The sequence below is a fragment of the Bubalus kerabau genome, chromosome 2 (genome assembly GCF_029407905.1).
Source record: "Bubalus kerabau isolate K-KA32 ecotype Philippines breed swamp buffalo chromosome 2, PCC_UOA_SB_1v2, whole genome shotgun sequence".
NCBI classification, from domain to species: Eukaryota; Metazoa; Chordata; class Mammalia; order Artiodactyla; family Bovidae; genus Bubalus; species Bubalus kerabau.
In genome coordinates, this window is record NC_073625.1 from 44,320,563 (window position 1) to 44,347,743 (window position 27,181).

At 48.0% G+C, this 27,181-nt stretch overlaps 1 protein-coding gene across 1 annotated transcript in view; it reads right to left on the reverse strand.

The window, feature by feature from the left end:
• Positions 1–27,181, reverse strand: part of DLGAP2 (DLG associated protein 2) — a 634,262-nt gene that overhangs the window by 241,513 nt on the left and 365,568 nt on the right. Inside the window, exon 6 of the mRNA XM_055567595.1 lies at positions 25,555–25,587. Coding sequence (XP_055423570.1) covers positions 25,555–25,587 — 33 coding nt within the window. The remainder of the gene's footprint in view (positions 1–25,554; positions 25,588–27,181) is intronic.

Sequence of the window (27,181 nt, forward strand, 5' to 3'; positions counted from 1 at the left end):
CACTAATTGGAGCAAAGCAGGAGTAGCCTTATTCCTTTCAGACAGAACAGACTTCAAAGCCAGGAAAGCCATCAGGGATAAAGAGGGTCATTACATATTCTCCAAGAAGACATAGCAATTCTCAACACGCACACACCTAACCACAGAGCTCTGTCCAACCATGCAAAGCAAGATGGATATAATGGCAAAGAAAAACAGATGAACCCACTATTGATGCTGGAGACCTCAACACCTCTGTCCGTGATGGAAAAACAGAGCAGACAGAGAACCAGCAGGAGAGAGCAGAATGTGACACCATCACCAGCCAAGGGGGTCCGACTGACACCTGTCCTCCCACCAGAGCAGACACAGCTTCTTCTCAAGGTCACAGGGCACGCTGACCACGACAGACCACATTCCGGGACCCTGGGGCACCCCAGGGGCAGGGAGGGGCCCCCAGGGACCCACCAGCAACAGGACCCCTGGGACACACCAGGAGTAGGGATCCTCCCCCGGGACATACCAGGAGCAGCAACCCCCGGGACACACCAGGAGCAGGGACAACCCCCCCGGGACACACCAAGAGCAGGGATCCTCAACCCCCCACACCCCCGGACACACCAGGAGCAGGGACAACCCCCCCGGGACACACCAGGAGCAGGGACAACCCCCCCGGGACACACCAGGAGCAGGGACAACCCCCCCGGGACACACCAGGAGCAGGGATCCTCCCCTGGGACACACCAGGAGCAGGGATCCTCCCCCGGGACACACCAGGAGCAGCGACCCCCAGGACACACCAGAGGCGGGGGTGACGTGACAGTCGATGCTGGCGCACCCTGGCTCTAAGCTCACAGAAACGAACTGTGACGGCTCCACAAGGGCCGTCCCAGGCCAGCCAGGGTGCAGAGGGAGCCACGCACACAGACCCACTGAGAGCCAACGGCAGAGTCAACATGGCTCCTCTGAGCCTGAAGCAACACTCATCATCTGTTACATAGGACTTCTCCATGTCATAAGATGCTAATCATTTTATTCTTTCCAATTCATTAAAAAAAGTAGATGCTTCCATTTATCAGCAATTCTATAAAAACTTCCTGCTCAGTTTATCTCACCCAATCTTTAAGCGTCTCCCAGCAAACTTGGCTCCCATAAGTCACTAAGACACAAGCATCCTTACTCCCAGAAGGAGCTTCCTTCAGACAGGAATGGTCCAGGACTGCTTCAGGGATCCACCGCGCCCGCCCCCGACCCAAGTCCGCCAGGAAGAGCATTTGTGTTTCTAGCGTCAGAGAGAAGCCAGAGCAGCTCTGAATATCAGTGTCAAAGACAGCGTAGACCCAGTGGGGTTTTGGTCTCCTTAGAGATTTTCTTAAGTTCAGCAATTATAACACAGAGATGACTACAATTTTCCGACTCCTGCGCTTGAGGCTGGAAATCTTACATGGTTTTCCACAAAGGAAGCCAAGAAGCAACCAAAGTCACTGGCGGGTTAAGGCCCAGTGGACAGTGGCAACAACAGCGTCGGGGGCACACACGCCTGTGCACTCACTGAGCCCAGACACAGCAAACACGCGTGCGACAGGCACGGGTGTGTGTCACACGCCGGCTCTTCTGTCTACAAACAGCTGATGAGGCTAGTAGCTGTCTAGAGTGAGTTGCTGTGGGTTACTTGAAACGTAAGCCCCCAGTCGAGACTATTCCCCCTTCTCATCACTCTGGAGACTGGCTTTCTTCTGGAATACATTTGTGTAAGCCAAGGCACTTTCCCCACATCGTCTACAGCACTCTAATCACACGGTGAAGACGGTGTGAATTCACAGACACGTGGGAGGGGTGCGGGACAGCCCACAGAAGACACACAGTGAAGATCAACGTGGATGGAAACCAGCCTCCAGCTCAGGCCCCGGAACACAGCAGCCTCTGCTGGGACTGATGCAGCGGCCTGTGGCCTGGTGTGAGCAGGACTGCGGCTGAGCACAGAGGACTCCATCCCCAGAGAGGCCGGTGGGGTGTGGGCTGGAGACCACGGGGCTGACACTTCCGTGAGCCCCGCATCAGTCCAGCCACAGCTCCAGGCTCTGAATCTAAGCCACTTTCTCCACCTCACACATGAGAACCCTGAGGCCGAGTCCAGCTGTCGGGTGGCGCGGAGCACGTGGGGCTCCTGGTGGGCCAAGAGACGCTTTCCAAATCTTCCTTTCACTCTGATTTTTACATATTGCATTTGTTCTAAAAGAATAATGTGAGTGGACAAGTCAAAATGGAAATATCTAAGGTGCATTTTATGGTGTTATAAAATTTTCCCTGTTTATAAGCTATTTCTCTCAGCTTAAAAAAGCCACATTTTTTACATGAATCAGCAAATTATTTCCTCAAAAAGTCACGTCTCAATGTCTGAGCAACTGGACAGGAGGCTATTATTACCTGTGACACTAAGACACCAAATATTTATGCAGCAGTCAAAGCACGTCTTATATCATCTCCAGGGCAGCTTCTATTTATAAGCATCTTTTCAAATATCTTTTGAAGCTAACCTAAATGCACAATGTTACATTCACTTGTTAGTGTCTTTTTTGAAATATGACTGAGCTTGCTGAAAAAATGAATCATAAGGCATTTTTTAAAAAAAGAAATGTATCAACTGTTTTTCCAACAATGAATACTGGGACCGACCATTCATACAGCAGATATGAAGATGTTTTAACTAAAAATAGTTTTTTCATCTGCTTACATTCTTATTCCACCATGGAGACTGTTGAGAAGGTGATCAATGAAATCTGTGACGTGAATGCCAGTTCTCATCATTAAATTCACATGGAAACTACCTAATCTGGTAGAATTTGTGCTACACAGAGCGGTGCTGAATTTCAGCCAAACATCAAAAGTACCTAAAGCAGCTTGTGGCTCAAGGAGCCCTGGGAATCTGGTGCAGAGAGACAGGGAGGCAAACAGAGGCGACGGGCAGCGTGTGCGGTCACTGGCGGGGAGCTGTGGGGCCGCTCGGAGGGAGAAGAGCAGTCTCAGGACTGAGAGTTGCGCCGACCCTGAGACGCGAGCTGGGGGTCTCTGCTCGTACCCACAGCACCGTTTTATCTTGGACTGAATCCGAGGTCTCTGACCTCATGCTGGAGTGGCACCGAGATGGATAAGCCCGCATCCTCTTGAGTCTTCCTTCTCCTGTGGGCCTCCGTGATGTGGTAGGATCATTTTATCAGGTCTCTTTGAAGCAATTTAGAAAACCTCTACTGAAAACACAAGCCTCCGGGGGCTGCTTAAGTGCCCATTAGCATTTGTTACAGAAATTGGGACACTCAGCTACTTGACGAAAAGGTCCTGGAGTTCAGCGCGCGTAGTCTGACTTCGCTGCTGGCCCAGCAACTGGGCGATAGTAATTTTGAAACAAGTTTTCCCATTAATAAGCCACGAACTTATTATAGAAAATTAGTGTTAAATGGGACAGTGTCTCAGTTTAGGAAGGTGAAATTTTGGAGATGGATGGATGGCGAGAGTTGTACACCAATGTGAATGTATTTAGTGTCACAGAACTGTACACTTAAATACGGTCAGAACAGTATGTTTTATATTGTGTGACTTTTACCACAACAGAAAAACATAAAAGAAAGAAGAAAGGAGCAGACATAAGAAGCTGAAGTTTCACACTGAGGGACAATCACTTTTTACTCATTACACATCATCCATGGATTATTTAGTGATGCTGAAAACAGATGTCCACCATACAGCAGCCCACATACCCACGAATGCTCTCAGCACCGCCTTGGAAGGAACGTGTGGCGTAAGGAGGCCGCGTGGTTAACAGCACCCCTTACATCAGATCTCAGTGGCTGGCGATTGTTTACATTTTCTTTTACCTATTTCCATAGATAGAGTCCTGGAATGAGAATTCTAAGTCCACAGTGTAGGATCATTTTCAAGATACCTGTTAGGTGGCAAAGAGAATTCTTATTAAAAGAGAACTGAATATCCAATAAAAGTCTTCCCAGTATCACCTTTACTTTGGAGAGTTTAAAAAAAAGTGCCGAACAGCAAATTAGAAATATAACAAAGTAAAACCAGGCATCAGGGCTGAAACAAACCGCTTTTAGCAGCCACTGAAATAATTCATCTTTTCAGAGGAGTTAAAGGGAGATATATTTTATTTTAGAATAACTTGCATTTGATAAATTAAAACACATATGTTATCCCCACAGGACCGTGCTTCTCCTCGGTCAAAGGGAAGGGGCTGGGCAAACGCGGTGACAAGTGCGGAGGCAGATGGGCCCTGAGCATGGACATGCGGTCGCGCTCATGCCCCGCGCCCACTAATAACAGGGACGGCGTCCCCACAGCTCCTCCCAGAGTGGATCGAAAACAAGGAGATGGGCCCCGAGGGTCCCCTATGTCTGTGCTGCCTTCTCCCTTGGCCAGACCCCCGGGGAAGAGGCTTCGGGAGGGGGCTCCTCAGCTGGTCAGCTCTGCTCAGATGACGGATCCTGGGCTGGGTCTCAGGACCAACACGTGGTTCTGTGCTCTGTCCACTGCTGATTTAAAGCTCCAGTGAAAACAACACTAGGCCCAGCACCAGTCAACCCTAGAATGTGCTTCTGTTCTTCTTTTGCACTTTAAAAATTTTTTAATAGTATTTATTGGAATGTAGTTGTTTTACAATGTTGTTAGTTTCTGCTGTACAACAAACTGATTCAATTATATCCACACATACCTGCTTCTGTTCTTGATATCAGCTCAGCCCTGCAGTGACCTTAACCCTGCTGTGACCTTCGACCCTGCTATGACCTTGGCCCCACAGGCTGCCTGGGGCGGGGGAGGGAGATGAATGACAGCCTCCACCCTGGGTGGTGGACGGGGAGGCCCACGAACTGGGAGCAGGTACACAACTCAGCGATCAAACAACAGCTGGACCTGAGCCCCTAAGCTGCTTAGGGCGGTGAAAGGGCAGGGAACCACCAAAGTCACGATGACAGGAAAAGTTTGGCTGCAAGCCGCCTCAACCCAAACCCAGCACAGAGGCCTCGGCAGGACACACAAGCGTGATGCTCAGCAGGCACACACCTTTGGAGGCTGTGAGGTCAGCACTGCTTCGCCGTGTACAGGACACGGACTGATCGAAAACCCACGATGTTCATGCTGATACCTTTCTAATTACCACTCTGTGTCAGGCAGTGTGATAAGAACTCGACATACACAATCTCACTTAAATCCAGCAACACTCTCCGAGCTGGTAACTGTTATGATGCCAACTCTGCAGAGTGCTTGGCAAGGTCATTTCTTGCCCAAGGTCGCCGAGTTGCCTGTGAGATTCCAGCCCAGGTTCCCCTACAGCTTCTGGGAGGAAAGCAGTGAACCTGCCCCCAGAAAAGGGCACGCAAACCTCTGAGCGTCGTGGGGAGTCAGCTGATGCCCTCGCAGCCCCACTCAGGAGTCTGCAGGGCGGGGAGCATGGGGTCCACGTGGGCCCCCCCCGGCCTCGTGGCCACCCCCCGCACCCCTCTGTGCAGCCTCTCCCCCACACCCTGCACACCCACCTCTCCCTGAACTGCCGTCTTTTAGCTCAACCCTGCCTTGGTGCCCGCCCCACCGTGACCAGTCCTGAATCCCTCCCAGCACATCCCTTTCTAATGCTGGCAGAGGGGTCTGCTTCTCTGACACAAGGAAAACCAGTGCCTGTTTGTCAACTAAAAGGACACAAATGAATCCACACTGATTCAGGGGGACCTTCTGATTTCCCTCAGTGAAATATTCCTGGGTCACCCATTCTCAAGGCAGGAGACTGAAGGGGTGGAGACCTGGTTCCTGGGGAGGAAGCCTGGGGACACCTAAACCAGAGGCGAGTGAGGGCTGAGTGAGAGACGGCCTCTGAGGCCAAGTAGCCCAGGAACCTCAGAGGAGACTCAGGCCACAGAGAGGACTCGGGGGTCGCCAGGAACTGAGTGAGCGCGTGCAGAGACGCACATTCTGGGCTCTCAGCAGGCGCTCTGCTCACCCTGCTCCTCACCCAGGGCAGAGGCGGCGCCAGGTGCTGGGGACCCTTGCCCCTCTGCAGGCCCCACGCCTGGGACTTCTCAGCACAGGACGCAAGCCGAGGGCTGTGAGCTGGGGGTGGGGGCCCAGCGCCGAAGACTGCTCTGTGGGGCTCTGAGGAAGGAGGCTGCATGCACCCCACGTCCTCAGGGATGAACCGACCCAGGGGCTCGGTGAGCCCAGGAGTGTGCCTTATGGGGATCACCCACCCTGGACAGGTGAGAGGGCAGCTGAGACTACACCGTGACTGCAGTCTCACCTGAGACCCAGCTGAGCCCAGACCCCAGACCCACAGAAACTGTGACATGATAAACGTGTATTGTTCTCAGCTGCCAAGTCCATGCTCAATAGTTATGTAGTTATGCAGCAGTAATATCTAATACAGTATCCAAAATGCCTCGATCGTCAATCTCCCTCCAAGGTGCGTTCTTTGTATATTGATTAGGACCCTTCTGTCTTGAGTCACAAACTAAACACAGTTCACTCTCCTACTTGCTATATTCAGTTAGGACACAATCACGTGTACCCATCCATGTTCACAGGGACCAAGGCTCAAAACAGGCCTGTCTGCACCAGCTTTGTACAATTCTGTTGAACTGGAATTGAGACAGAGAATATTCTGCAGAGTAAAGTCAATGAATGAGAGACTCTGATATCAAAAGAATCAGACTTTAAAGTTGTTTTTCAAAGGACTTTTGAAATCATGAAATTCTAGTGTAAATTTGCTACAGTCTGACTATCAAACCACAGGAGTTATACCTCTCACCAGTAATTGCATACAACCACCTGGGATTTCTTTGGAAGGAATGATGCTGAAGCTGAAACTCCAGTACTTTGGCCACCTCATGCGAAGAGTTGACTCATTGGAAAAAACTCTGATGCTGGGAGGGATTGGGGGCAGGAGGAGAAGGGGACAACAGAGGATGAGATGGCTGGATGGCATCACTGACTCGATGGACGTGAGTCTGAGTGAACTCCGGGAGTTGGTGATGGACAGGGAGGCCTGGCGTGCTGTGATTCATGGGGTCGCAAAGAGTCAGACACTACTGAGCGACTGGACTGAACTGAACTGAACCAGTTAGAAAAAAATACTGCTTTGTTCTGTGTTTCAGCTTTAGTGAGATATAATTGTGTAAGTTTAAGATGTAAAACAGGACGATTTGATACACATAGACTGTGAAACGACCACTGCAGTAAGGCTGGTTACCACCACATCCCCTCACATGATCACCACTGCTGTGTGTGTGCACTGCATCTTCTTTATTCATTTATCCACGGATGGACAGTTAGGTCGTTTCCACATCTTAGCTGTTGTGAACAGTGCTGCAGTGAACATGGGGACACGACTATCTCTTTGAGACAGTGATTTAATTTTCTTTGGATAAATACACAGGAGTGGAATTTCTGGATAATATGGCAATTTTCATTTTTCTGAGGAACCTCCAAGCAATTTTCCATAACGGCTGCATCAATTTATATTCCCACAGACAGCGAACAAGGATTCCCTTTTTTCCCACATCCTCACCAATATTTGTGATTTGTGTTCTTTTTGATGATGGCCATCTGACAGGTGTGGTTTTCATTTTCATTTCCCTGATGATTAGTGATGTTGAGCATCTTTTCATGTACCCATTGGCTATCTTCATATAGTCTTTAAAACAAAAAATGTCTATTCAGATTCTCTGCCCATTTTTATTCAAATTTTTTCTATTGAGTATATGAGTTCCTTATATATTTAGATATTAACCCCTTATCAAATGTAAGGCCTGCAAGTTTTTCTTCTCACTCACTAGGCTGCCTTTTCATTTTGTTCACAGTTTCATCTGCTGCACAGAAGCTTCTTAGTTTGATGTCGTCCCACGTGTCTATTTTTGCTTTTGTTGCTTGTTTTGTTCTTGTTTTGCAAATTTATGCAGTTAAACTCCCTTCCCTGGGGTGAATAAAGTTCATTTCCTCCCAATTATTTTTAGTTTTCTATATATTCCTTCTCCCAGTCTGAACTGGATGAAGTCACTTCTGTTAACAGTCATGGGTTTATCAACATGAAGAACACTTTTGCATCAATGTCTTCATCTCTGAGAGACCGAGCAAGGCTCATAGTTTAATCAAAGGAACAGTGGAGCACTTGTACGACTTAAAGCCTCTCATTGCCAAAGGGATCCTCACCACACAGTTCATTCACTAAACATAACCGAACACGCATACAACATAAAGAGGGTAGAGACAGGGCATTTATTGTCTGTTACTGTCAGCACCAGTAAACAAAATGGGGCTACGTTTTTAAGCTGGCGTAAGGATATCATTGTACTGAAATTCATCTGCTCTTCCTGGCACTTATTCCTGCAGCTAACAGTAAGAAAAGAAATCGAGCGCTGACCATGTTCAAGATGAAGCGAGCGATGTGGAGGGTGGAGCCTGGGAGCTCAGCTCCCCAGAGCCCAGGGTTGTCCCTCATCACCATTGGGTGTTAGAACTGGAGGGATCTTACAAGGTGTATGGATTTCCTTTTCACTGTTGTATGTGAACAACCTGGGGACTCATGGCTTGTCCGGTGTAAGCCAGGTCTTTGGGGCAGAGACAGAGCCAGGCAGCCCTTCTCCAGGCGAGCAGCCCCCGAGCAGGTCCCCTGTTGGCTGAGCTAGATCAACGATGTCTCCTGAAAGCTGGAATGGGAAGAGACCACAAACCAGGCCGACTAAGCCCAGTCATACGTTTGTCCAGAATGCAGCTTGACGACTCCCACGCCTACAACCTCCCCACCCCGACACCTGGTCCAGAACTCCATTAAATTAACTGAGATTCAGGAAACGTTTTCCTTCTTGAGTGTTCCTACCCATGGACATGATTATTTAACTTTGCTAGTACAGTATTGGCTCCAGCAGCCTGAGGAGGCAGAGGACACCGTGCGTGAGCTCGGGCAGAACCAAGGCTAGGAGCAGACAGACCGTCGCCATGGCTGTGATGTGACCTGGTGATTGAGTCTGGCATGCTCTGCCTCAAGCTCAGCCAGGGCTGTGCCCACCTTGAGGGCTGCAGGCAGTAAGAAAAGAAATTGAGCGCTGACCATGTTCAAGATGAAGTGAGCGACGCGGAGGGTGGAGCCTCGGAGCTTAGCTCCCCGCCCAGAGCCCAGGGTTGTCCCTGATCACCATCAGGTGTGATGGTGTGATAGTGTGCATCAGGTGTGCACCAGCCCGGCACACACCCAGACACCCTTCACCACCAAGTTCATGACTCGCCTCCTTACGATCCTTTTCTATAAACCACCTGCCGCCTGGCCAAACAAGCTATTCCCTTTTGAACACTGTACATCTCTCCAGTATATACTTATTTACTAAGATGTACCTCTTGATACATGTACGTCTCCCTGCACCTTTCTACTCTCTTCCTTCCTACATCCTGAGCACCTGCTATGGAGCCTCATAAAAGCAGGCTGCCTAGGTATCGTGAATGAAGGATAATAAATATCAGAGCTTCCATACTTGCATGGCTCTGCCCTCCCCTTTGGGGTGGGAAAGAAGCCTGTGTTACAAATCATTTCTGTGTTGCAGAATTCATTATGGAGAGAACCACATTTTGAATTAACAATTGTATTTCTAGGATTTCTAGAATTTACCCTTAGGAAACAATCTTGAATGAGCATACAGATAAAGCTATGAATATATTCATGAAGGCATAATTTATTTTAGTACAAAGATTAGAAACAGCTTAAATTTCCAATGAAAGGGGTTTAATCCAATAAATCACAGTGGACCAATACAATGCAATAATATGGAACCACTAAAAATGGTATTTAGAAGCATATTTAATGCTATGGAATAGCATTCGCAATTCACAGGCAAGAGAAAAAAACAAATCATGAGGAAGGATGTAATTTGAGTCAATAAACAGATACATCTATTCCACACCTAGGACAGCCTCAAACACTCTGCTGTGAAGTGAAGAGCCATAAAGTGAACACTTAATTATATTCATTTTAATGAGAGAATTATAACGTCTCCTTTCTCCTTCCAACCCAAGATACACAAATAACTTTCACTGATGGAAAAATCTATCGGTTGAGCAACGTACTCTAGTCTGTGTGTGTCATCAACAGTACAGTTAAAGTAAACCAGCCAGACTGGCTTGTTATGCTCCAGAGTAGCGGTGGGGGCTCCCTGGGAAGATGACAGAAAGTCAGACACACAACCCAGGGCTCCTACTCAGACAAGCACCTGCACTCACGGAGCTGCAGCAGGGAAAACAGGTCAGGGCAAAAGGCAGAGTAAGCCGTGCCATTAGCAAGCAGCACGGCAAGGTGAGGGTCACGGACGGGGGCTCAGCACCCCTCCTCCATGGACACCCCCAAAGCCAGTGCGAGGGCTCAGACACGCCTGGGAGGAAGGGCGACCTCTGCCTGCATTGTCCTTGCTTCTGTTTTGTGGTGGTTCTCTTTCCTACTAAGGTCAAAATAAAATGATCATAAAAATGAAAAAAAAAATTTACATATGGAAAACTTAAATTAATTAAGGCTTCAAAAAGAGTAATATTGATTTTTTTTATGAAAAGCATAGTTGATTTTAGTTCTAACTGTTTATATGGAATTTCACATGCTTTTCTCTTTTTGTTTTGATGGTGTAAAGTTCCAGAGGCCCTGCATGGCTGTTTTCTATTTCAAGCCTGGTAAGAGAAGCTTCTGCATCGGCTTGTGCTGCTGTGTGGACATGCAGGTGTGAGGAGGCAAGGCAACCAGGTCACAGGACCTGGTGTCCGGAGGCACTTTGGCCGCAGGCGGTCTCAAGAGCATTGACCGGATGAAGCCGCCACTGTCCTGCTTCAGCGCGGGGTCCAGGGCAACTCAGGAATGTGATTTACGGAATATTCCTTTGGCACGCAGGGTACAAATCTATCATCATGTCTTCCTTCTTTATTCCAAATTCTCTGCCACAAACTAGATAGCTCAGGAATCAGTGCTGCTGCTCTGCCTACTCAAGCTGCAACCCAGGGGCGGGGACCACATGACCTTCTAAGACTTCTTCCTCATCCTTCATCTTATGATCACATTATACACATAAAACAAGAGAGGCTCTGTGTCACTGCTCAGGAAGATGGCAGACCCCGGTGCAGTATCAGGCGGCTCTGAGCTCAGCCCGAGGCTCTCAGGGACCATGTGTGCCTGGGCTGGCAACTTCACCGCTGCACTTCTGATGGTCAGTAAGGAAAAATCAGAGAAGAAAAGTGGAGAGCTGTGAAATGCGGAACCCAACGCAGAGAGCAGCAAGCATGCAGCCGTGCCTGCTACAGGTAGCACTGCTGTTTCGGGAAGGACCATGAAGAGTATTTAATAAAGGCTCCCTAATGAAGAAATTAGAGAAGTATGAAGCATAGTTAAGTCAGTAAATTAAGAGCGAGGGGATTTCTTCTCTCCTTTTACTAGTATGAATGTTAGGTATGTAATTCTTAGGTTTAATTGAGCTGGACCACCATTAAAACAAAAAATAGATAAATTTAAAAAATTACCTAAGAAAGTGAATCCAAAGTCACTCATCTTATGTTTCTATGCAAGTGACCTGTGGTTATATTCACGTGTGTGTGTGTGTTCATTCCAGCACACTGACATTTGGGGAGAGAAGTACTACTATTTTAAATAATCTTATGTCACATACATTACAGTATAATTTTAAAATGCATTTTCCATGTAAGAAAAATCTGACAAATACAAATTAAGAAGTGATAAACAAAACAGACAATGAGGTTAGGCTGAGACATCATAGCATTCTAAATGATTTTATCATAAGGCTGTTATTTAGATTGACAAGACTGTCAATGAAAAATGGTTATAGAATGACTCAGGTTTTGAACTGATTTCAAAATCAGGAGGAATATTAATAAGTATATAGCCAGTTGCCCAGAGTCAAACACTTCTCTGTAGGCACTAAACTACAGAAAATTCATTTAAAGTTTCCCATTTGGAATTATACATCAATGCCATTCTTGCCGCACTCTTTGAACAGAATCCCATTTTCCTCGCTGGGAATTCTACAAGTTATCTTAATTTAACATGCAGTATATATTCCAGTTCGTTAAAAACAGCTTCTGAGTTGAGGAATTCATATTGGCTAGAGAATTTGGATTAAATTCAAATTCAAACTGATGTTTTCATGCAGTGAACTGCCTGGGCTGCCGGGAGCCAGGTGGCCTTCTGGGAAAGACGGCAGTCTCTGCACATCAGCAGGCTGCAAGCCTGACCCCCAGCCAGGCCCCCGCCCTGCCCCACCGGCCCCCGCCCTCCCACCAACCCCCAGCCCCGCGCTCCCAAGCACGCTGCACCAGGAGCAGAGGGCCAGTGGAGCGCAGACTCCCTCAGTGTCATCGACGGCAACGGGAGCTGCAACCCCAGATGGCCAGGGTGGCATGGGCAGCCTCCTGGATCCTCGGTCTTCCGGAGACGCTGGGTTGGGGGGATGCCTATGTCCCTGAGCCCGTATGCGGCAGGTGGGTGTTTCCTGCCTGGCCAGTGACACGGCCCCAGGGGTCGGGGTAAGAATTCATGGTCCAGGTGAAGGCCTGTCTACAAACTGACGACCACATCCAGACAAACAAAACTCGCTCTCAGCAGCCACCTAGCAGTACAGTTTCTCCATCTTATTGCAGATGTTGGCCCTGAGTAGGGGTTCAGGACTGGGCAGGACCAAGGTTAGTTCCCAGGGGTCAAGCGGATTTTGTCATAGATCCGAGGTGGAGATGGGAGCACAAAGTGTTGAAATGTTAACAGACTGTGGGTCTTCCTTCCAGGCTCCCAAGCCCACAGCTCTTTTCACCGTTTTGTGGTCATAAATCTCTAGGAGAAATTGATGAAGACTATGTCCTTCTGCCCCGAAGCAGACACAGACGCTCAAAGTTCTGCACATGGTTGCAGAACCTTTGCACACCTTTGGCTCATGGGCCCCCTGAAGAGCTGTAGGAAAAGCCTACAGCTTGATATGGAAAACTGCTCATGCTTCCTGTCTTATGGACCCTTCAAACCCAAACACCATGGTCCCCAGACCTTTGTCCCCTTTCAGGGTCCAGCTCACCACTGGTCTCAGATGCTGTCCCCACGTCCATTGCTGGACATTTGAATATTCCTCCCACAACTGAAACTGTTTGCTGCTTCTCTGGCACAATCGTAATGGAGAGTTACAAATGTTATGGCATTTACATGAGTGCATGCCTTTCTTTCCAATAGATGTCATTTGTCCCCTAGCTGATGTCCTCATACATCACAGACCCTCTAAATGCACCAATTCACAGGCATGGCCTAAACCCCAGGCCTGAAACAAGGGCTGATTGTAGAGACAGCTGTTCAAATTCAATTATCTCACGTTTTACCTAAAATGATGATATTCTAATTACTTCTTAAATCTGATTACATAACTTTCTTGTTTTTGCTTCACAATACCTAAGTAACTGTTTTAGGATTTGAGAAAAAGGAGCATACTGAAATCACTCTAATGTTATTGTTCAAAACCAATAGGAAGTGGGCCTATTAAAGGAGTGATACCAGGTCAACGTCCTACGTTTAAGCCAATCAGCCTGCTCAGTCGTCATGTGGCATCTGCGTCAGAGCTGAGCCCAACCTCAGTTTGGTGCCAGTTACCCCACTGTGCAGAGCCCACTTGGGGAGTACTGCAAAGACACCCCCCAACTAATCACCCCTAGGAAGACCCGAGTGGAAATTTGTTTTATTCAGGGTCACTGAGCATTTTTCAGAAGAAGCCACCACATCCTACACTTCTCCCACCCTGGGCCCCTCCCGGAACAAAAGCCAAGGATGGTGAGGTCTGGAGGACTGATGGAAGAGCCATTTGGGTGCTGATTCTTCCCTGCTTTCCTCTCGAGCCTTTGAGAGCGTCAGGACAGAGGTCAGGAACTCCTCTGGTGCAGGCCCCTGAAGAATCCGCTGGTGACGTGACAGTGAGGGACCCTGCCTGAGCCCACAGGTGTCTGCTGCCCTGCACAGGGCGCCCTGCACCAGGCATCACAGGGTGGGACAGGTCCCTCTGACTGGCACTCTCTTCTGTAAAGAAAGGGAAACCGTTCTGGTGGACAGAGGTGGAAGGTTTCTATAGCTACCTTTTACAGGAGTCCTAAGATGTAAAAAATTAAATAGAAAGATTCTCTCTCTCATCCTCTATTCTCTCCTTACCCTAAGCAGCCTCTCTACCTTAGGAGCCAAATTTTACCTGATGCAAAGAGCTGACTCATTGGAAAAGACCCTGATGCTGAGAAAGATTGAGGGCAGGAGGAGAAGGGGAAGACAGAGGATGAGATGGTTGGATGGCATCATTGACTTGATGGACATGGGTTTGGGTGGACTCTGGGAGTTGGTGATGGACAGGGAGGCCTGGCGTGCTGTGGTTCATGGGGTCGCAAAGAGTCGGACACGACTGAGCGACTGAACTGAACTGGGAGTAGTAAAATTGTTTACTACAATTGTAGTAAAATTATTTTACTGTACCTGTTTCATCATCATCATTGTTACAGCCATTGGTTTATTTATAACTACTTATTACAACTGCCACTTTGTCAGTGTTTCTTTAGATGTACAGCTATCTCCCCATCCTGTATTGCCCCAATACCTAGAATGATACCTGACAACTGCTGCTGCCGCTAAGTCGCTTCAGTCGTGTCCGACTCTGTGCGACCCCATAGACGGCAGGCCACCAGGCTCCGCCATCCCTGGGATTCTCCAGGCAAGAACACTGGAGTGGGTTGCCATTTCCTTCTCCAAGGCTAGACACGGAATAAAAACGCAGAAATGGAATAATCAACAACTGAGTAAAAAAGTAAATAAAACAGATACACACGTCACTGAGTCCCTACACATGCCAGGCACTATGCTAGCCACTACAATCTTAAAATTGCCTTCAAATGTAGATACTGTTCTACCCATTTTGCAGATGAAGGTTTTGGCCTCAGAGAAGTTACAAAATTTGTTTAAGGTCTACAGGTTCTAAGGGGAGAAAGCTGGATTTGTTTCAAAACCAGTTTAGTTCTAATCTTGTATTCGTAATTTATACTCTTTCCCCTGTTTTCACACATTTTTATTTTGTACATTTATCGTTAGTTTAATTTATTAATTAGCCTGGCAATAGTTAGTCTGCCTAAACTGCCATCGGTTTCATAAAGAGGTAGAGGATTTATGAACTTGAACAACAGGAAGTGGGGCAGCCCTAGTCACAATTCTGAACAATTTGTTCCCATCTGCCTTTGTCGCCACACATCTCACAGTAAGACACTGGGTTTCACTAAACTGAAGGTCAATGATGTGTAACATCATGAAAACCAATCTGATGTCCATGCAGAGTATCTAGAAAATAGAACGAGACATTAGAAGCTAAGAGCTCTCTCTGTAGACATGTGTGTGTGAGAGTGTGTGTGTGTGTGTGTGTGTGTGTGTGTGTAGACACACAACTGGGAAACTCTTTGGCTGCGAACAGCAGATCCACAGGGTCAGCTTTTCATGAAAGTTCATGCTTCCATCAACAGGAAGAAGCTGGACCACCAGCCCCTGATTCCTGGCCCCACTCTCCTATCCCTGGAGGGAGAAACTGTGTTTCTCTCCAGGAAAGTGAGTAGCTTTGGATATAAGGCAAGAGCCAAAAAAGGCATGTATTTCAACACCTATTTTTAAGGGCAGAGCCAACGATTTTATATCTTATTAGTCAATGAAGTTCAGATGATCAATAGTCACATCCAGCAAAGGCTCTCCCTTGCCCATTGCATATCCTACTTTTCTTTCCATTTCTCGTCTCAGAGAAACATGTTTCAACATGCTGAACGCGCCTGACTACTCCCCTCATTACACGTGGCTGAGCATCTCTGACACTCCTGTTCCTGCTCAGGCTACACAGCCCCCGCCTGCATGTCATTTTCCATGTTGGTGAGATGAGGCCTCTCAGTGTTTAGGAAACAAAACCACCTGTGGTCCACAGGCGGGGCGGGGAGCATTCATGGTCAACAGAGAGCAGAGCTGAAGGGAAGACAGTGTGTCTACAGTGGGAAGGGAGGGGCCTTTTCAAGAGGGAAACATGGGAACGAGAAGTGGAAGAAATCTACCACCTGTAGCATGCCCGAGGGCCAGGTCTTTCCTGAGAACGCTCGCCAGCCAGGAAAGCAGTCACCTCCACTCACGTTCTCTCACAGGACCCCTCAGGGATCCCATGAAGGGAGAACCGCTGTTAGTTCAACATTTTTAGGGTAATGAGTCAGACATCTGGTTTGCTCTCTTGGTTCCAAGACCACTGGTCTGTCTGTGACACCACAGCAATTGTTCCCTTTTTAAAAGCACTTGCAAGCATTTTGCTAACTTGTAAGTCCACAGCCTGAGTTCTGGGTCATTTGATCACAAGATTGGTTGTGGAAGAACACAGAAATTCTATGGGAAGTTTACCTCCAAGGTCATTCTACACTGATAGATGCTGGGAAGACTCAATAACTTGTTATTTGTGACATTGGTAATGAGATGTAACAATCAGAGAGAAAAACAAAATTATGAATATATATTATTAATAAAAAACAAGGGATTCAGCAGGAAGGGTTTCTCATCTCTGTCAGTCACTTAAAAACAAGTAACTCCTGAAACCAAGCCAAACTGTAAACACAAACTTGGACAAATATTGGAGAAAGGTCAACTGTTCGACCTTGACTTCAAGTCATACCTTCTGTGAATCTCTTATGACAGACACTGTGGACCATGATGGGTAGTCTTTCCAGCACATTCTCAGAGCTCAGAGGACGTGGTCTAGCAGTGCCTTCCAGCTTTCCTTCCCGGCACCCAGTGCGGAGTCCTGGGACTCAGTCAGTGCTTGTGAAATGCAGGCAGGAAAAGGGAGAAAATCCAAGAGGAAGGCAAGGATGAAGGCACAGCACAGTCACCAGGGGAGGGCAGACGGCGCGCGAGAGCGCAGGCCGCTGTCCTGGAGCCCCAGCGGCCGAGCCGTGACCCCGACGCTCCGCCAGCCCTCCTCCTCTGCTGCGTCCACCTGAGGCATGTCTCGTGGCTGGCAGGGCCTTGCTGCCGCCCTGGGGACCCACTGGGGAAGGCGCACTCCAGGGCTGGCGGCCCCAGCACAGCCACTGAGCCCCGGGCCTACTCTGCCCGAAGGTCCAAGGCACAGAGACGCTTCCTTGTCTTTGAAAACATCTCAGCACTCGGCACCCGGCACCCGGCACCTCAGAATGACATTCCCAAAGGGCTCTCATGATGAATGCCGATGTACAGTTCAAAACTCAGGCTCAGAAAATCACAGGAAAAGAGGTGGAGAGTGGAGATAATGCACCCTCTGCAGGGACTCATTCTCAGGGAACACAAGCACTCACTTCTCTCTTCTCTGGAGCTTGAGAAGACGGAAAGAATTTTCTTGAGGACACTGAAATCTCTTCACATCAACCAAAAGGCAACCTAAATGGGGGGTATTTTATCCATGGATCCTGAGATGATATGAGTTAAGATTCAAATTTTAAAACAAAGTTCGTGCATTCCGGATGGCAACATTCTAACAGGGAAGATGAATGTCAGAGCCTGCCCTCATGTTAAATTTCTCCTTATCCATCCTTCCCAGTATTTCAGGGTGGTTTATTATGAATTACTAGGAACACCTCTGATTTGACTCTTCTCAGCATTCAAGTACATATATTCCATGTGCACCTTCACCTCTCATACATGCTTCAGAAGGCAACAAACGGGCCTAAGTTTACTGGCAAGAAAATAGACAGTACTTTATCTACACATAGTAAACTTGAAATCTGATATTTAAATTATCCAGTGACCAGAAACATGGAATATTTATTTATTCCTTGAGCAAAGTAATGAGGTAAAATTGTTTCAGTGCCAGCTGAATGCCTAAAACTCAGATATTGCATAATCTAAAAAAAAAAATTGAAATTTGCAAATTAGGGTTCATTTGTGCATTTTATATCATTCTGCATAAATGCATAATTGTGACAGTCTCAGACACCAGATGGTGTGTGCAATTCATATCCATTTTCACTCTGTTCTATTACACGTAATGGCTGTGGCTTCACCTCTGAGTTGAAGTGTAGCTTATACAACTACCCTGGTTGACAGTAAGACCAGACACCCTAACAGTCAGGAACATGGGCTTGTGGGGGGCAGAGATGAAGGGACAGGGCTCCCGTGCTCAAAGTGCCAACAGACCAGTGCTCAGCTCCGAGTCTGACACGCACTGAGCTGCAGCAGGAACCCCGAGAGGAGGAAGGAGGCGAGGAAGGCTGAGAGGAAGCACAACAGGGCACAGAGGCATCCAGAGGGTGCGTGTCTGCAGGTGATGGAGAGCACCTGGAGCACTGGTCAGGGAGACGGAGCGCCAGCTAGTCCCTGAAGGCTTTTCTGGACTTTTCTACATTTAATACAAATATATCGCAAGTCTCATTTCCCTGTACACATGAAACTAAGCTCCACTGAGATAACAAATGCCAACCAGTCCTGTGTGTCCCATGATCTCCCTCCCTGCTCATCACAAACACACACACACACACACACACACAGAGTCCCCACCAGCCCTTCTCCAGCCTGTCTATGTACTCCTGCAGTTCTGTGTTAGGAGGTAGGACCAGAATCCAGAGGGCCCATGTGTTAACTCACGGCCCCAGGGAGGGAAGGCAGAGATGCTCTGCTGAGAGAGTGTGGTCCAAGGAATGTCTGCTCCTCTGGAGCCAAGAGGGTCCTGGACTCCTGCAAACATTTCCAATAAAAGCTCAGACCGTTTGGGCAAGCATGTGCTGTGGCCACAGAGCCACAGCACAGAAGGACTGAGGTCAAGCAGAAGACTAAACCTTGACCTCGGCCAGAAATATCTCCCTTCAGCAAACAAAAGACAGGGCTCCCAGGAGGGATGCTGGATGCCTGGGAAATGCCCTGGATCCTCTGCTCTCCCTGGGGACCAGCTCCCTCCTGCAAGATTCTCCTCAAAAATTGAGGCGAGGGTTTCCCATTGGATTCTGGATCTGTCAGTTTCTCGCTGTAATCCTCTTTTTCTTTTTTGCATATTTGAGTCAGTTCTACTGTTTTAGCTTCTAAGAACTGTAACTTTTTATCATTAAATAATTTTATTGATGTGTAAAAACACCTGAGTCGCTTTTCTAATGTATTCTGTGTTATCTGAGCCCTTTGGTCTCTCCCCTCCACCCTCTCTTCTCATGTATTCTATGTTATCTGAGCCTCCCCACCCCTCCACCCTCTCTCGCCTATTCTGGAGAGATTTCTGCTGCATGTGTGGCATCTTCCTCACTCCCTCTATTTTCTCAGAAATGGTCGGTTATTAGTCCATTTGGCATCAGTCTTTACGACGGGAAGCCTCCTCCTCATCGTAGTCTGTGTCTTCTCTCTGGCTATATTTAAGATCACTTGTTCAGCTCGCATATTCTGTAGCTTCCCTTTATAAGATGTGGGCATGCCTTATTTATTGTCTTCAACACTGGGAGTCTGTGGATCAAGAGGTGAGACCTGCCGCTTCAGTTCTGGGAAAACCTCAGCCTTTCCTTCTCGAGCAAAGCCTCATCTCACCCTTCTCCTTCACCTCGCGCCCAACTCCAGGAGCGTGCTTGTGCTTCTGCAGCGCCTCCCCTGCACCTGCATTCTCGTTTCATGTCTCCTTCACGTGTCTGTGTGCAGCTCTAGTTGATGGCCTCATATCACTTTCCTAGTCAGCTCTTCTCTTTCCAGCTCTGTCAAATCCACGTACAACATATGGACACGGCAGTGATTTTCAATGACATTTCTTGTTTCTAGACACACTGTTTTTATAATCTGTCCTTGTTTTCATACCAGATACTTCCTTAACTCTGGTCTCTTTTCCTTTTGAAAATCTATTTAGTAATTTTAAACCTACCCAGCACCTGTGCAGGTCTGTTGATTCTCATCCTTCTATCAGGGTTTCTCACCCTGAAGTTTCTTTATACGACACACAATATTTCACTGTATGTTTATCTAAAATGAGGGTTATTTTTAAGAGGAGAAGGAGCTCCTGGAGCCCCATTTTGTCAAAGATCCTGCAGATAATTTGTGATTGGAATCAGCCACAGCAGTCAGGCTTGGACAGAATCCTAAACGCTTCTGCTTCTAGAACAATGTCCACATTAATTTCACCACATGGACCTCTGACTCAGCTCGTGGGAATTCAGATCTGACATCCGTGCCTGGAATGTGCATACCATTGGTAACCATGTTCTACCCACAGCCGTGGAAATGTGATTAGCTTTCTCAGGCGGATGTTCTCTAGGCCTTCTCTCACAAACGGGGAAGCTCACTGAGCTTCTGGGGTTCATTCCCAGGGCTCAGCCCCAGCATCCCTCCCCATCGGCCCTACCCCCTGTGCCTCCAGCCTGCAGGTGCAGCACGCCTCTTCTCTGACCGCCTCCCATCCTTTCGGGGTTTACTGCTCAGGGGCCACTGCCTCGGGACGCACGCCCACCCTCAGGTTTACAATCTCCCCCTAATTCTTGGGACCTAAGCGATTCCCTTGCTTTTTTTCATTCCATTCAGTTCAACTATGTGCTGAAAGCAAATGTTGATAAAATCATGCAGCGACTTTATGTCTGTAGCGGGGATGGGATGTCATCTATGCTTCTATGCCCCCATCATAAACTTTTATGAGGAACAGTATTCTCTGTCTTCCCCTAGGCAGTGTTTTCTGATTTCCACTATAACACAAGCCATTTTAAGGTCCTGGAAGACAGATTGGTTGGAGCAGGGTTCTGTTTTCTCTCACAAATTAGGTGAATTCTTCAGTTCCTAAGCAACACTAATTTTTTCTAGAGTGCCTGGCGCATGTGGAGAACTTAATAAATGGTGGTTATCTTCCACTAACCATCCAAGAAGAGCAATCAGAAGAAAATAATTTTTATCTAAAGCATACAATTAAAAAGCTATGATCTCAGAACCAGAGGGGCACTGGTTGTTGCTATTTGAGAACCGACGCCCCCATTTCTGCAGACAGGGGTCGGGGCTGGGAGGGGGTGGAGAATGCTTCTCACTGAACCCTCTGATGCCCAGTTATCTAAAAGCAACCTTATTATTTTCCCTAATTGTTGAGAGGCCTTAAAATCTCAGGATGACACACTCTCAGTTAAGGTATAAAAATAGTGCGGAAATTTCCATCGTTTATAGTCACTAGTAGCGAAAATCTTGAATATTTGCACTTAAAAAAAATCAAGAACATAATAATACAAATACAGGGAAAATTCTTTTTTGTTTGTTTGTTTTTACTCGGGGGTTACGAAGGGAGAAGAAGTATTTTGGACTCATTCTATTTATAATAAAACATTGGTGTGTATATGTTTGTCCAAAATTCCAGTAGCAGTATGCAATTTGTTTTTAAATGATCAAAGTAAAAAAAATATTCAGATTTAGAAAGAAAATTTCTCACTTCAAACTTTCTGAGATTTCCATTTTTAACCTTAATCTTGTTTTTTGGATTGGCATTTCTACAAACAACGTTTTCCCAGTGATCCGATGTATCAGTTCAGTTCAGTTGCTCAGTCGTGTCTGACTCTTTGCGACCCCATGAATCGCAGCACGCCAGGCCTCCCTGTCCATCACCAACTACCGGGGTTCACTCAAACTTGTGTCCATTGAGTCGGTGATGCCATCCAGCCATCTCATCCTCTGTTGTCCCCTTTTCCTCCTGCCCCCAATCCCTCCCAGCATCAGAGTCTTTTTCAATGAGTCAACTCTTCGCATGAGGTGGCCAAAGTACTGGAGTTTCAGCTTTAGCATTATTCCTTCCAAATAACATCCAGGACTGATCCCCTTTAGAATGGACTGGTTGCATCTCCTTGCAATCCAAGGGACTCTCAAGAGTCTTCTCCAACAACCACAGTTCAAAAGCATCAATTCTTCAGTGCTCAGCCTTCTTCACAGTCCAACTCTCACATCCATACATGACCACTGGAAAAACCATAGCCTTAACTAGACGGACCTTTGTTGGCAAAGTAATGTCTCTGCTTTTTAATATGCTCTCTAGGTTGGTCGTAACTTTCCTTCCAAGGAGTAAGCGTCTTTTAATTTTATGGCTGCAGTCACCATCTGCAGTGATTTTGGAGCCCAGAAAAATAAAGTCTGACACTGTTTCCACTGTTTCCCCATCTATTTCCCATGAAGTGATGGGACCGGATGCCATGATCTTTGTTTTCTGAATGTTGAGCTTTAAGCCAACTTTTTCACTCTCCTCTTTCACTTTCATCAAGAGGCTTTTGAGTTTCTCTTCACTTTCTGCCATAAGGGTGGTGTCATCTGCATATCTGAGGTTATGGATATTTCTCCCGGCAATCTTGATTCCAGCTTGTGCTTCTTCCAGCCCAGCGTTTCTCATGATGTACTCTGCATATAAGTTAAATAAGCAGAGTGACAATATATAGCCTTGACGTACTCCTTTTCCTATTTGGAACCAGTCTGTTGTTCCATGTCCAGTTCTAACGATCTGATGTATATGCCACCACAAATGGTCCACTGCTTTGAAGTGATCATCTTAAGGTCTCTATCACTGAAAAATCTTTTTTTCAAAATCCATCATAACATTTTTGTAGCACATTCCTGCATGCCAGATTTGTATCATAAGAGCCTATTTCATTCCCTAGTTTTAATTGGGTTAAATGACATAAATGTAAGACACTGTCATTACATTAGAGCAGATTTCAAATAAGTTCTCTTCGACCCTACCAGGCATCAGGATCCGTCTTCCCACCTCAGAAAATTTCTTAGGAAGGAGAGCAGGTTGAACCACAGAGTGTAAACAGACAGACAAGTCCATGAACAGTTGGCTATGGCCCCACCATGGTCTACAGTTTTCTTGGTGCGCTTGTTAATAGGCAAGCGGTAACATGCACCTGTCAATGGGTGCATGCTGGAAAACCATCATATACCCCAAATCATCTCCCTGTATTACAGTGATGGGTTATATCATACAAAACCTTCTGAGAGTCTTTCAGTGCCAAGGAAACCTTAGAAGGTAACCTTGCTGTATGACATCCAGTTACTTCCAAGGTCTAAATGACAACAGGAACCACTAGGAAAATGACACAAGTTGAGATGGTCTAATTTATTAAATTAGTATAGAAAATTATGTCAATAAATAAGATTGCTCTTAGTAAATTTTAAACTTTTTCTTTTTTTGGAAATGGGTCCCCATTCTGGGTAGAAAGGAAGATTCCAATAAATAACAATAAATTCCATGAAACATCCTCATCTCAGAAAAACATAGTCGTCCAAATTTCACAAGCCTTGCGATGTAGAGAGCGTAAGCAACTGGCATGTTCAAACTGTGATCTGCATTTTATACACAATTAAACTTTCTTGGTCTCCAGAAAGCAGGCCTCCGCAGTTCAGCAGCCCACAACCTCAAAGTCCTGAGGTCCACAGCCTCCCACAGCTTGGTCCCCAGTCTCACTGGCATGATAGATACTATCATCTGAGGCAACGCTAACTATTCAATCTGGATCCAGGAACTGCTCTCTCCCAGAGAACTCATCATTAAAATGCAAATAGGTGTTTCCCACATGACTGGTTTAGTGGTGAAACACTGTTCACAGCCCTGACAAGAAAGGGAGCTCCATCAATTGATGCCTTAACCTTCCGGGTGTGATGAGTGCATGGGCCCAGATCTGAGCCTGACATCCTGCCGCCAGCCGCTGGCTCTGACCCTCGCTCTGCAGCAGGCTTATGAGTTAACTGATAGAAGCTGCTGAAGAAATTACAAACAAAAAAGCTGATTTCAGATTCTGCTCACTGCACCCAGCCAGCCCTCACTCAGACTAATTACTTAAATGATTTAAAAATGTATGAATATTCATATGATCATGCTTTTCAAAAAATAAAGCACAGCTGAGGCCATGCCGTCCAATCTTTCCTGCTCTCTCATGTGGAGCAACTCCACTTGCATGTCTGAAACCCTGAAATGACTGTGAGAGGGGAGGAGTCCTGCGAGGGGTCAGCCCTGGTCCCATGGCCACCTGGCTGCAGCCTGAGACCACCCTGACCCTCAGGGCCCCTCCGGCTGGATGACTGGGGTCACTCTCACACCAAGTACAGTTGGACTCTGATTAAACATCCACAAGCCCATCTGCCCCAGAACAAGGACAGATGCGTCTTCCCTCCCCCAACAGGTCCCCCTGCTGGGCTGACAGCACTCCTGACCTGGATCTCGGGCAGGTGGACGCAGTTCATCCGGGTCGGGAAGGCCTGGGTCTGAGTGTAGGGCTGGGCCTCTGCCTGGACCTGGGCCTGGCTCTACCGTGCTCTGCTGCCGGCCAGCCAGGGCTCGTCCACTTCATCCTGCCCCCCGGGCATCCATGGAAACACCAACACCCCTCGACCCAGCCTGGATTCCAGACAACACATGTGCCTGAATCAGCGCTTCACCCCTCCCTGCGCACCAGGCTCCGCTGACTCCACTCACTGGCGACAACCCCACGCACACACCATCAGCCCATGGAACACGGACGGCGGCTCACGGCCACATGGACAGTGAAGCTCAGCATGGGTTTTCAGACACCACCATGTACAACAGCTTCATGCTTCAAGACTCCTGCAGTGTGTGTGGCACACACTTCCACAAAAAGTGGGGACGCAGAGGACAAGGGGATTAGATGGGAGGCCTAGGCATGGGCTCGGCCCATGTGGGGATGACAGGAAGAGCTGAGACAACAGGAAAAGACACAGGACACATTGGAGAACTCCATCTGTCACCCCCAGACACCTCAGGACACCCACAACCCCCAGGACCCCTGACCCCCCATGACCCCTGGCATCTCCGAGGTTCCCACATCACGCAGATGAAACCCGCTCCCAACCGGCATCCGGGAGCAGCTGCCCCAGGACCTTAAACCCTGAATGTTGTTTGACCCCGGAAACACCAGGGCCCAGATGTCACGTTTCCGTAACAGTGAAGCTTAAGACACCAGCACCTGAGCTCCCTGCAGCTCTGCGTGTCACCACATGACCCTCAAACAGCACAGAGCAGTTCCCTAGTCACAAAACCCAGGTAGTGCAGTGCCTGATGGAACTTCCTGGTTACCCCCTTGCTCACTCTTTTTTCAACTTGTGGGCAGACACCTCCTTGGAGGCGTGATCCCATGTGTGGATGGAAGCCCCGTGGGGGGCACACGCCACACGCTGCTGGGGGGCCGCTGCTCGGACCCCACCCTCTCAGCTTCTGACCCTGACAACTAGGAAGGAAGGGCTCCCAGAGGCCTCCTTTCATGTGAGGCCTGTTGCACACCAGCTAATTTATCTAAAGCCCATAAAAACATGTCTCAAACATTTCTGAATCCACATCCGGGTGCTGTGGTCTGGGAGCAGTGCCAATTCTCCTCTGGAGACAAGCATCTCCCGCCCAGTGCCCGTCCCATGCTCGGTTCTGATTCTTCTCCTCACTTTTTCATCAAACACTGCAAAGACCAGGCTATGGATCTGTAACCTGCCACCGATGGGCTCCACGGTGTCCATCACAAGATAGGGTGTGCCCACCTGAGGCTCGTGGGAAAAGGGGCACTCACCTTCCGGCTCTCCGCAGAGGGTGCACTGTGACTCTGCAAACAGAACAGAGAGAGGCGTTGGTCAGTCCCAGCTCAGCCACAGACTCAGACTCAGTGGCAGCCTGATGGGCAGGCTTGCAACCCAGTCGCCCTGGCTTGCAACCAGCCCTGACTTCGCATCTCAGCAAATTTTATTGTAAAGAAACCACTGTTGCAGGTGTTTTACATGATACAGTTTTTAAATGGCAGCAACTGTGTCAGATGCATCTGCACATACTAAACACACGTTCACAGCTGTACGTGACTCATATTACTCAGCTGAAATAAGGACAATATATTTATCACTCAATATTAATATTGAAAACTTTGATTACAACTCTGTTAGATCTCTCAAGCACAAATAATTATCAGCAAACGTATACGGCTGTGTTTCAGTAAAAACACTCAAATGGACAAGTACCAAGTGCTCACAAAGCAGGCCCACGACTGGGCACCAGGGTCTGCAGGAGGTCCCAGGATCCCCGGGGACACTGCCACGGGCTGCACCTTAGCAGAAGCCAGGCACCTGTGGGCACAGTGGAGGCGGGGCTGCGGGGCTGTCCCCCCAGACCCTGCACAAAGGGCCTCCTTTTCCAGAAGAGCTGCAGCCTGGACAGCAGAGCCGGCTGCACACAGGACTCCCAGCCCTCGGGTCTCTCCCCCTCCCCTTCCCTCCAAATCCAGGCCTAGGGGAAAGCCCCACAGAACAGATATAACACTCCCACCCCAAACAGAGGCCAAGGACCCGCCATGAAGGAGCCCACCCTCCCCAGCTCACCAGGAGCTCCTGCACCCCACCCTCTGCACGCTGCACATACTCAGCTGCTCCGTGTAGGTGGGGCCACCAGCACCGCCTGCATTTAGGGATGTCCCAGGCCCCAGGGGCTCTTGTCACTGTGACAAGGGTCCAGGCGGCCCATTTGCAGGGAGGGGAGGTCACCACTGGGAGCTGACGATGGGGCGGGGGAGGGGTGGCCACAGGGCAGAGGGCTTCATGCCCAGCCCCACACTTGACCCTGACCCACTCTGCCCCTGCTGCCCTGGAAGGGACCAAACACCACCAGGTTTTTACTTGGTACAAGAATCGTGCAATGATAACTGAATTTGCATCAAAACTGACCCACAAATTCAAGACATTCTCAGTGGACTTCATCTCCCTCCAGGTTATCATGTTGTATGTGTTCAGAACCATCCCACAAGTTGAAACCACAGCAACAGCACAATGATGCTGACGATGGTGGTGGCCCAGTAACGGGCACCCTCAGGAAATTCAGATTCTGTGAACCAAGGATCATTCTTCGGTTCAAAGAAGAAGTGGGGAGATGGTATTAGTTGAGCCTGTGGCATATTAACGTCTCCAGAACACAAGTCTTAAGCAAATGCCATTTCAAATTCGATTATTAATGCATTTAGGCCTTAGTCTTTAAAGAATCGTTTCCAGCAAGATGATAGGAATCTGTCATCCGTGTGTCACGCCCAGGACATGCAGTGGCTGGTCCAGCACTGTCTGCATGTCTGACAGGTTCTTCTCCTAAAGATCCGGCATAGCCTTCTGCCACAAGCCGCAGGCACTGGTAACAGGAGGCAGTGAGGGCCCAGCGCATCCAGC